Genomic DNA, 12,255 nt, shown 5'->3' with positions numbered 1-12,255 from the left:
GGGCAGTGTAGGATTGTCTCGTTTCAGACGGTCACTGCTGGCATTTTGTGGTGGAAATGTTACCTGCCACTTTTCAGCCCAAATCTGGACATTGTTCAGGTCTTGCTGTGTATGGGCATGGACTCCTTCAGTCTCTGGGGAGTCGCAAATGGTGCTGAACATTGGTTAATCATCAAGGGAACATCCCGACTTCAATCCTTATGGTGGAGAATGGGATGTTGATGGAGAAACTGAAGATGGTTGTGCCTAGTGAACTCTGTGGAGGAGCGCCTGCAGAGATATCCTGTAGCTAACCCTAACCTACCTGGGGGAGAATTTGCCCCCTGAATCCCACTAGCACCAGTTTTACTAGAGCACGGTGGGCAGCATGGTGGCACAGTGGTTAGCACTGCTGGCTCGCAGCGCCAGAGACCTGGGTTCAATTCCCGCCTCAGGCGAGTGACTGTGTGGAGTTTGCACATTCTCCCCGTGTCTGCGTGGGTTTCCTCCAGGTGCTCCGGTTTCCTCCCACACTCCAAAAATGTGCAGGCTAGGTGAATTGTGTTAGGTGAAGGGGTAAATGTAGGGGAATCGGTCTGGGTGGGTTGCGCTTCAGCGGTTCGGTGTTGACTTGTTGGGCCGAAGGGCCTGTTTCCACACTGTAAGTAATCTAATCTAATCTAAGCACCTTGATGTCAAGGGCTGTCACTCCTGTCTGACAACTCGGCTCTTGTTCAAGGAGGTCAGGAGCTGAGTGGCCCTGCCTGTGCACAACTCGGTCTCCATGAGCAGGTTTTTGTGAGTAAGTGCTGTTTAATAGCACTTTGACGAGACTCTCTGCCACTCATTGGTGAGCAATTGTAGACCGACGGGACAGTAATTGGCCAGGTTGGATTTGTCCTGCTTCTTGTGGACAGGACACACCTGGGCATTGTTCCACGTTGTCAGGTAGATCCAAGGAGTGAGGGTGAAGCAGTTTGGTGAGGGGCATGGAAGGTCCTGGCGCACAAGGCTTCAGGTATTATTACTGAAGATGGTTTCCTCTGCACTCCACCCAACCCCAAAGACTAGCTGAATAATGTAGTGCAGTGAGTTTAAAAAAAACTGATGAGTTTTTGTCAAGTTGCTGATGATGATAGTAATTTAGAAAAACTGTGATATTTCTAATCTCTACCTGATCCCTTTCTCACTGAGCTTTAAGGTATATTGCACAATTCATACAGTTCTGATGGAGGTCTATCATGTCTGTGCAGCTGACCAGATGTCAAACCTTCCAAGAACCTATGAAGTTGCTGTTACAGGTTAAGCCTGGATGTTTGTGGCAGGTGACTTACCTACTAATTCTCCAGAACTACTTCAGAAGTTATAAGGTACATATCAGGACAATAGTTTAATGAATGTTTTAGCAAAGAACTCTGCTTCGTCAGCAGCCCATACACTCCCTCCACCACCAATGCTCCATAGCAGCAGTGTGTAGAATCTACAAAGTGCACTCCAGAAATTCAACAAAGATCCTTAGACAGCACCTTCCAGGCTCACGATTCATACCATGTAGAAGGACAAGAGAACGTTGCTCCTTGCAAGTTCCCCTCCAAGCCACCCTGACTTGGAAATATATTGCCATTCCTAATGACACTATGGGAGTACTTATTACACTGTGGTTCAAGAAGGCAGCTCATCACCACCACTTCCAGGGCAATTGGAATGGGTAATAAATGTTGGCCCAACCAGTGACATTCTACATCTGGATGTAGGTTTGCTCGCTGAGCTGGAAGGTTCATTTCCAGACGTTTCATCACCCTACTGGGTAACATCTTCAGTGGGCCTTAAGCGAAGTACTGCTGATAATTCCTGCTTTCTATTTATATGTTTGGGTTTATTTGCGTTGGTGATGTCATTTCCTGGGGTGAAGTCACTTCCTGTTCTTTTTCTCAGGGGTGGTAGATGGGGTCGAACTTGATATGTTTGTTGATAGAGTTCTGGTTGGAATGCCATGCTTCTAGGAATTCTCGTGAGTGTCTCTGCTTGGCTTGTCATAGGATGGATGTTTTCTTCCAATTGAAATGGTGTCCTTCTTTATCTGTATGTAAGGATACTAGAGAGAGAGGGCCATGTCTTTTTGTGGCTAGTTGGTGTTCATGTATCCTGGTGGCTAGTTTTCTGCCTGTTTGTCCAATGTAGTGTTTGTTACAGTCCTTGCACGGTATTTTGTAAATGACATTAGTTTCGCTTGTTGTCTGTATAGATAGGAATTATCAGCAGTGCTTTGCCTGAGGCCTACTGAAGATGTTACCCAGTATGGTGACGAAACATCTGGAAATGAACCTTCCAGCTCAGCGAGCAAACCTACATCCAGAACCTCAACCAGAGCTACAAATCTTCTCAAAACTTGCTAAGATGTTTTACATCCTCTTAATGAATGATTAACCTTCCCCTGTTGCTGGTAACAACAAAGTTAGCTTTGTTCTATTGCTAACTCATGTAATTTGTGGCTCAAATCCAATAGGAAATGTTTTTTTAAAAAAAAAACGACCATCACCACTTGAGTAGACTTGAGTTGCTTGATTTCAATAACCAGGGAGCCACAGGAAGGCTGGGTATAGTTTTGCAAGGATCAAGTCCAAACATCCAGTGATGAAAGTTGATGTCACTGAGTTGTAGTTAAGAACAAAGAAAATTTACAGCCCAGGAACAGACCCTTCGGCCCTCCAAGCCTGAGCCAATCCAGATGTACTGTCTAAACCTGTCAGTCAATTCCTAATCATCTGTATCCCACTGCTCCCCACCTACTCATGCATTTGTCCAGATGCATCTTAAATGAATCTACTGTGCCTGCCTCTATCACTTCTGCTGGCAATGAGTTCCAAACGCCCATCACCTTCTGTGTGAAGGACTTACTGCGTGTATCCCCCTTAAACTTTCCACCTCTCACCTTGAAAGCGTGACTTCTTGTTATTGAATCCTTCATCCTGGGAAAAAGCTTGACTCTATCCGCCCTGTCTATACCCTTCATGATTTTGTAAACCTCAATCAGGTCCCCCCTCAATCTCCTTTTTCTAATGAAAATAAACCTAACCTACTCAACCTCTCTTCATAGCTAGCACCTTCCATACCTTGTAAACATCCTCATAAACCTTCTCTGCACCCTCTCCAAAACGTCCACATCCTTTTGGTAATGAGGCGACCAGAACTGTACATAGTATTCTAAATGCAGCCGAACCAATGTCTCATACAATTTTAACATGACTTGCCAGCTCTTATACTCAATACCCCGTCTGATGAAGGCAAGCATACTATATGCGTTCTTGAGCACTCGATCCACCTGTACAGCAACCTTCAGCGTACAATGGTCCTGCACTCCCAGATCTCTCTGCCCATCAACTTTTCCCAAGGCTCTTCCGTTCATTGTATAAATCGCTCTAGAATTAGTCTTGCCTAAATGAATCAACACACATTTGTCTGGAATGAAATCCATCTGCCACTTTTCCGCCCAACTCTTCTGTCTATCTATATCCTTCTGTATTCTCTGATAGTCCCTTATGCTTTCTGCTCGGAGTGGGACCATTCGGTGCAGCCATTTTGGCACGAGCGATTTGGCACGGCCTGTTTGGCACAACCTATTTTGGCGCAGATATACGGTAGTCATCAACATAATAGTAGAATTATTAAATGGGTAGTTTCCAGTGGTTTGTAGTTATTATTAAAATAACTAGTCATCAAAGAAAAAACAACTGTAGAGGGAACTTTACAAGTGATTAACGAGTGCCTCAGAAATTTGTCGGAAGCTTGCCAAGGATCGATGCCTAACAACAGAGCGCCGAAGAAAATGGTTCGTAGGACAAGGAAAGAAATTGGTGCTTACTCAGTAAATCCATGAAATTTAGAAGAACTTGTAATTCCAGATAGCTTTAAAACATAGTCTGTTGATGAATATAATGAAGAACACTTTTTACTAGCTGACAGCGGTAGCATCACCTGCAGAACTTTTATATTTGGAAGAAAAAGAAATGCCGAGTTTCTGAAACAATCAAAAAAGTTGTATGTTGATGGAACATTTAAAATTTCCCCACCTCTATTTTCACAAGTTTCTGTTATTTTAGGGGAAATACATAAAGGTGTGTTCCCACTGTTGTATGCTTTACTCCCAAATAAGTAACAAACAACAGATGATAAATTATTTGAAATGGTTCTGGAAATAGAGCTTGAATGCCACCCTGACATTATCAACTGTGACTTTGAACTTGTACATCTCGTAGCAGGGCACGATATTATATTTTCTTTTTTTTTAGAAATTTTGAGGAACCACAATTAGGAATAGACTAATCACAGACTAAATGCAGTTAATACACAAATAACTACGACCTACTGGATACTACCCATTTAATAACTCTACTATTATGTTGATTTTCGTTGATGACTAACGTATATCTGTGCCAAAATAGTTCTGCGCCTAAATGGGTCTGCGGCAAAATAGGCAGCGCCAAACAGGCCGCTCCAAAATCGCTCGCGCCAAAATGGCTGCACCGAATGGTCCTAAATCCCTTTCTGCCACTCCACCAATCTTCGTGTCATCTGCAAACTTGCTGATCATACCAACAGTGCCCTCTTCCAGATCATTTATGTATATCACAAACAACAGTGGTCCCAAAACTGACCCTTGTGGAACACCACCTTTCTCCATTTTGAGAAACTCCCTTCAACTACTACTCTCTGTCTCCTGTTGCTCAACCAGTTCTTTATCCACCTAGCTAGAACACCCTGCACACCATGTGACTTCACTTTCTCCATTAGTTTACCATGGGGAACCTTATCAAAAGCCTTACTAAAGTCCATGTAGATGACATCGACAGCCCTTCCTTCATCTATCAACTTGGTCACTTCCTCAAAGAACTTAAAGTTGGTAAGGCATGATCTCCCCTGCACAGAACCATGTTGCCTATTCCTGATAAGCCCACTCTTTTCTAAATATAAATAGATCCTATCCCTCAGTACCTTCTCCAGCAACTTTCCCACTACTGAAGTCAGGCTCACTAGTCTGTAGTTACCCGCAATAAGGGGGACAACATGAGCAGTCCTCTGGCATCTCACCTGTGTTTCAGGATGCCACAAAGATATCTGTCAGGGCCCCAGCTATTTCCTCTCTCACCTCCTTAGCAACCTGGGATAGATCCCATCCGGTCCTGGGAATTTGTCCACCTTAATAACCTCTAGCCTACCCAACACATCTTCCCTACTAATATCAACGTGATCCAGATTAATCAAACTTCTATCTCTAATCTCAACGTTCATCATGTTCATCTCCTCAGTGAACACTGATGCAAAGTGATCATTCAGAATCTCACCCATTCTCTCAGGTTTGACACACAGCCTTCCTTCGTTATCCTTTACTGGACCAATCCTTTCTCTAGTTACTCACTTGCTTCTTATATAAGAATAAAATGCTTTGGGATTCTCCTTAATTCTGCTTGCTAAAGCTATTTCATGACCCCTTTTAGCCCACTTGATTCCTCGTTTAAGACTTGTCCTACTCTTCCAATATTCCTCCAGGGCCCGTTCTGTTCTTAGCTGCCTTGACCTTATGTATGCTTCCCTTTTCCTCTTGGCTAGTCATACAATTTCTCCTGCCATCTGCGGTTCACGAATCTTGCCCTTCCTATCTTTTGCCTTCAATGGGACATGCCTATCCTGCACTATCTTTAGCCTCCCATATCTCAAATGTGGACTTCCCTTCAAATATCTGTGTCCAATCCACATTTCTGAGCTCCTGCCTAATTTTGATATAATTGACCTTGGCCCAGTTTAGTACTCTTCCCTTAGGACCACTCTCTTCTTTATCTACACGTATTCTAAAATTTACAGAATTGTGGTCACTGTTCCCAAAGAAATCCCCCACCGCAACTTCTACCATCTGTCCGAGCTCGTTCCCCAGTACCAGGTCCAATATGGCCCCTTCCCTTGTCGGACTATTGACATACTGCTCCAGAAAACTCTCCTGGACACTTCTTACAAATTCTACCCCATCCAGACCTCTGACGCTAAGTTAATGGGCTTGACACATGTCACAATCACATGGATTGAGGATTGGTTGACGGGCAGAAAACAGATTAGGAATTAATGGGGCATTCTCAGTCTGGCAAACTGACTAGTGGGATATCACAGGATCAGTATTTGAGCCCCAGCTGGTCACAATCTATATCCATGATTTTGGATTTCCAAAAGTTTGTCGAGGACCCAAAATTTGGTGGGAATGTAAATTCTGAGATGGATTCAAAGAGGTCTCAAGGGCATTCAGACAAACGAAGTGGCTGATGGAATATAATGTGGAAAAATTGGGGTTATTTACATCTGTGCGAGGAGAATGGTGCAGAAGGTTCGAGAAGCTTAATGGCTTACTCCTGTTCCTACCTTCCTGGCATTAAATGCATATTCTTTTATTACAGCCTCTTAAAAGCTTCAATTGTTTTTGGATCAATACACTGCCTGCTGTCCTAATACAGTGATAAGTTATTGAAACACATCCAAATGTTCATAATGATTGAAGCAGGCATAATAAAAGCTTTCAACGACATTGCCAGAGCAGAACGATATCCTATTTCTGTTACAAAGCAGACAAAGCTGTCAGTCAATGGGGAGAAGCAGATGCAGATTTTCTTTTCAGTTTTCATATTGTGTTTTATTTAACTGATACAGTTGTAAGTCAGTGTAAATCACAGTACAAAGTATGACAGATTTGCTGTACATTTGGTAATGCACTATGGCAGTTTCTCCAATGGAGAGAGAAATGTCATGTATGACACCACTAGCACAATGATGGTTAATGTAATAGTTAACTTCCCTTTCCAGGGAGATTCCTATGATTAATCACTGCAATTAAAACACATGTAGATACACATAAGATCGAAGTGTGATGTTGAAAGTGTCAACATATTTTTCAGAATGTTTCCAACTCCTCAGCAGGTTTCCCTGGTGGTTATGAACTTTCTGAGGAGGTGCTTTTTTTTTACGGTTTCTGAAAGTCATACCAACACACAGAAATATTGTATAAGAGAAAATATAACTTTGTTTCTCAAAGTAGGGATTGGACCTTAGATAAGGTGTGTGTGTACTTGTGTCCAAGACTTTTTCTACCTGTATAAAGGCTCTAATGAAGAGTCATCTAGACTCAAAATGTTAGCTTGGTCTCTCTCCTTGGATGCTGTCTGACCTGCTGTGATTTCCAGCATTTTGTTATCTTCTGTATAAAGGCCAGGTATAGGTTGCGGAGAACTGTTTCTGTGACAAAAAAATTATGTATTGTTTCGTGATACAATTCACTCCTCCACTGGGAGACGATAATCCAGCGCTCTGATTCAGTATTAATGCAGACATTGATGTCTGCTGGGAACGAAATCCGCTGTCCTTACCTAATCATATGACTCTAGAATCGTGTGACTGATCCTGAACTGCCTTCTGAAGTAACCTCCTCTCCGGCACCTTCCCCTGCAACCGCAAGAAATGCAAAACTTGCGCCCACACCTCCCCCCCCTTACTTCCCTCCAAGGCCCCAAGGGATCCTTCCATATCCGCCACAAATTCACCTGCACCTCCACACACATTATTTACTGCATCCGCTGCACCCGATGTGGCCTCCTCTATATTGGGGAGACAGGCCGCCTACTTGCGGAACATTTCAGAGAACACCGCTGGGACACCCGGACCAACCAACCCAACCACCCCGTGGCTCAACACTTCAACTCCCCCTCCCACTCCACCAAGGACATGCAGGTCCTTGGGCTCCTCCATCGCCAAACCATAGCAACATGACGGCTGGAGGAAGAGTGCCTCATCTTCCACCCAGGAACCCTCCAACCACAAGAGATAACTCCGATTTCTCCAGTTTCCTCATTTTCCCCTCCCCCCGACCTTGTCTCAGTCCCAACCCTTCCTGACCTGCAAACTTCTTCCTGACCTCTCTGCCCCCCCCCACTCCCACTCCGGCCTATCACCCTCACCTTAACCTCCTTCCACCTATTGCATTTCCAATGCCCCTCCCCCAAGTCCCTCCTCCCTACCTTTTATCTTAGCCTGCTTGGCACACTCTCCTCATTCCTGAAGAAGGGCTCATGCCCGAAAAGTTGATTCTCCTGCTCCTTGAATGCTGCCTGACCTGCTGCACTTTTCCAGCAACACATTTTCAGCTGCCTTCTGAAGTAGACTCAAGGGCAATTAGGGAAAGGTAATAAATATTGGCTACTCCAGCAATGCCCACATCTTGTGCAAGAAGTGAAGAAAAGGGTTCTATATTGTGCCTCTCATTCAGTGCATACTTGCATCTTTCAGACCAGTCGTACTGTTATCTTTGAATGTAATTTGATTACCAGTGTGTTCCAATGTCAAGTTATTAATTTAATAGAAGAGAGGTAAACACTTGATAGCAAACATTACTTCTGCAATCTATTATCAAACCCATCTGGTTTCACCTTCCTTCTCACCTTCAACCAAACTTTCTGATACCAGAACAGAGAGGGTTGTTTGTGAGGACCTGGGTTCAGCTGATGCAATTGAAACAGTGAAGTGAAAGAACCAGAAAGTTACATTATAAAACACCTTTAATACCTCATGACATTCTGGAATGTTCAAAGTATACTTAATTGGCTATGATTGACTAGACACTTCTATGTAGGAAACGTGACAGATAGTTTGTATACTGTAAGGTCCCAGAAACTGCAATATGATAAGTGGGAGGATCCATATAGCGGAAATTTTCTGCTATTCTTCAAATCATGTCATCCAGTTTTGTTTTGTCCACCAAGAAAAGCAAAATTCACTCATGAATTGTGGACCCCACTGCTGAGGTCAGCATTTATTACCCATCTTTAATCACCCTGAACTAATTTGATTGGTCAGCCATTTTGAGAGTCGAGTATATTGCTGTAGATCTGGAGTCACATGCTCGACCAAATATGGATGTAGATCTGCTGAAGGCCTTTATGACAATCATTGAGTCTTTATGACAATCATTATGCTGATTGTTAGGCTAATTTAATTTTAATTGAATTCAGATTTCACCATCAGCCATGGTGGGTTTTGAACCATGTACCCAGAACATTAGCCAGGGGTTCTGGATTACCAGTCTGGTGACATCGTCACTCTGTCACTGCTTATCTGAAGCATGATGTTTCCAACAATGCAGTTGTCTTTGAAATTCACTGCGAGTGTCAGACTAGAGAGTGTTCCAGTCCCTCGAGTGGGAGGTAAACCTGGCTGACAAACAGAAATTTCTGGAAAAGCTCAGGTCTGGCAGCATCTGTGGAGAAAAATCAGAGTTAACGTTTCAGGTCGAGTGACCCAAAATATGAACTCTGATTTCTCTCCACAGATGCTGCCAGACCTGCTGAGCTTTTCCAGCAATTTCTGTTTTTAGTTTCTGCTCTACAGCATCCGCAGTTCTTTTGGGTTTTTATTAAGTCATGGCTTACACCAGGCAAGTTCAAGTAGGTGATGAGTAAGTGGCACTTTGTGCCCCATCTGCCTCTTTCCACTGTCTGTTTACTGTTATATTATTCCAGTCTGTGCTGAATGTTGCCTCATCTTCTTCCTCCTCAGGTGGTACAGGCTGTCTTCGAAGCCTGGTCAGAAAGAAAAGGAGCGAGGAGAGATTCAGGTGATCATAGAGTTTGTGCGCAATAACATGACAGCCAGCATGTTCGACCTGTCTTCAAAGGAGAAGCCCCGCTCAGCATTGGGCAAACTGAAGGACAGGGTGAAAGGCAAGAAGAAGCTCGATAACCCTCTGATGGCCGAGTCTGCGTCAGCCATTGTGTCGAGCAGTGTGGGGCAGATCATCAGTGATGAGGAATTCAATGAGAAGGAGACACTGCAGAAGAGGCCCAAGAAGGGCTTCTTCTCAAAACCAAAATTACATCGGTCATCATTGACAAAGTCCAACAGCTCCCTCAGCTCTCAGCAAAGTGTGAAGTCGCTGGAAAGTGTCAGCAGCAGCACTGGGCCTGTGACAGTAACATCACCCAAAGCCACTGGAGCTCCGTCTGGGTTCCATTCTCTGTTTAATGAGACAAGTAAGGAGCCTCTCTTCCACTGAACCTTATCTCTCAGTCACATTTTAAAACTGGGGTACCAAGCTCTTTCCAATACTCAGAATGATGTCAGTGAATAGTACTTTCCCAGCGGGTACAGCACGGGGTAAAGCTGCCTCTACTCTTTCAAACCGAAAGTAAAGCTTCCTAAACACCATGCCCATCAAACACTCCTAGTACAGAAACAGCATGAGGCCAGACACAGTGAGGTAGCCTCAATTCTAAACGTCAAGCTAACTCTACTCTTTCTCCATCAAACCCTTCCAATAGAGTGAAACTCTGCACTGTCCCCACAAAACACTCCCAGGATAGGTACAGCATTGACTTAGATGCAGAGTAAAGCTCTTTCTACTCTTTTAAACTGAAAGTAAGGCTGCCTCTACACTGTCCGCATCAAGCACACTCCCAGGATACAGACAGCACAGGGCTAGATACAGAGTAAAGCTCCGCTTGAGCCTTCAGTCCAACCCTGTAATGATAGTCTACTGTTTTTGATGAAGGACTTATGCCTGAAAAATCGATTCTTCTGCTCCTCGGATGCTGCCTGACCCGCTGTGCCTTTTCAGCATCATACCTTTTGACTCTGATCTCCAGCATCTGCAGTCCTCACTTTCTTCTGTTCTTTACTTGTATCTTAATTCATCCATATGATTCAGCTCAATTGATTCCTGAAAGTTTCATATTCTCACTGCTATCTGTCAAAAGAAGTTTCTCTGGAATTCCCAGCTGGATTTATTAGTGACTCTCCTTGTATTGATAGCCCCTAGAGTCATTGAGATGTACAGCATGGAAACAGACCCTTCAGTCCAATTCATCCATACCGACCAGATATGCTAACCTAATCCATTACCATTTGCCAGCGCTTGGCCCATATCGCTCTAAACCCTTCCTATTCATGTACCTATTTAGATGCCTTTTAAATATTGTCATTGTACCAGCCTCCACCACTTCCTCTGGCAGCTCATTCCATACACGTACCACACTCTGTGTGAAAATGTTGCCCCTTAGGACCATTTTTAAATCTTTCCTCTCGCACCTTAAACCTATGCCCTGTAAGTCACACACACACCCCCCCCCCCCCCCAACCTGGAAAAGATCTTGTCTATTTATCCTATCCATTCTCCTCATGATTTTATAAGGTCATCCCACAGCCTCTGACACACTTGGGAAAACAGCCCCAGCCTATTCACCCTCTCTCTATAGCGCAAATCCTCCAACCCTGCCAACATCCTTGTAAATATTTTCTGAACCCTTTTCAAGTTTCACAACATCCTTCCTTCCTTTAGAAGGGAAACCAGAATTGCACACAATATTCCAAAAGTGGTCTAATCAAGATCCGCGACATGACCTCCCAACTACTGTACACAACATTCTGACCAATAAAGGAAAGCATACCAAATGCCGCCTTCACTATTCTATCTACCTGTGACTCCACTTTCGAGGAGCTATGAACTTGCACTCCAAGGTCTCTTTGTTCAGCAACAATCCCCAGGACCTTCCCATAAGTCCTGTTCTGATTTGCTTTTCCAAAATGCAGCACCTGACATTTATCTAAATTTAAACTCCATATCCTGCCACTCAGCCCGTTGGCTCATCTGATCAAGATCCCATTGTACTCTGAGGTAACCTTCACTGTCCACTACACCTCCAATTTTGGTGTTACCTGCAAACTTACTAACTATACCTCCTATGTTCACATCCAAATCATTAAATATATGACAAAAAGCAGTGGACCAAGCACCGATGTTCAAGGCATTCCACTGGTCACAGGCCTCCTGTCTGAAGAGCAACCCTCCACCACCACCCTCCATCCTCTACATTCAATCCAGTTCTGATTCCAAATGGCTAGTTCTCCTTATATTCCATGAACTCTAACCTTGCTAACCAACCTGTCATGAAGAACCTTACTGAAGTCCTTATAGATCACATCTACCACACTGCCCTCATCAATGCTCTTGGTTACTTCCTCAAAAAACTCAGTCAAGTTCATGAGACATGATTTCCCATGCACAGACCATGCTGACTATCTCTAATCAGCCCTTGCCTTTCCAAATACATGTACATCCTGTCCCTCAGGATTCCCTGCAGCAACTTACCTATCACCAATGTCAGGCTTACTGGTCTATAGTTTCCTGGCTTGTCCTTACCACCTTTCTTAAATAGTTAGCCAACCTCCAGTCTTCTGGTTTCTCACCTGTGG

The 12,255-nt window shown here is 43.9% G+C and overlaps 1 protein-coding gene across 2 annotated transcripts in view; it reads left to right on the top strand.

Annotated features, from left to right (window-relative positions):
• The window catches only part of LOC132822415 (rab11 family-interacting protein 1-like), a 116,593-nt gene that overhangs the window by 48,413 nt on the left and 55,925 nt on the right, over positions 1–12,255 (top strand). For both annotated transcript variants that reach the window (XM_060835871.1, XM_060835818.1), the window contains exon 2: positions 9,565–10,037. In XM_060835871.1, the coding sequence (XP_060691854.1) occupies positions 9,565–10,037 (473 nt within the window). The remainder of the gene's footprint in view (positions 1–9,564; positions 10,038–12,255) is intronic.

Source organism: Hemiscyllium ocellatum, chromosome 1 (genome assembly GCF_020745735.1).
Source record: "Hemiscyllium ocellatum isolate sHemOce1 chromosome 1, sHemOce1.pat.X.cur, whole genome shotgun sequence".
NCBI lineage: Eukaryota > Metazoa > Chordata > Chondrichthyes > Orectolobiformes > Hemiscylliidae > Hemiscyllium > Hemiscyllium ocellatum.
This window is presented reverse-complemented; position numbering and strand designations above follow the sequence as displayed.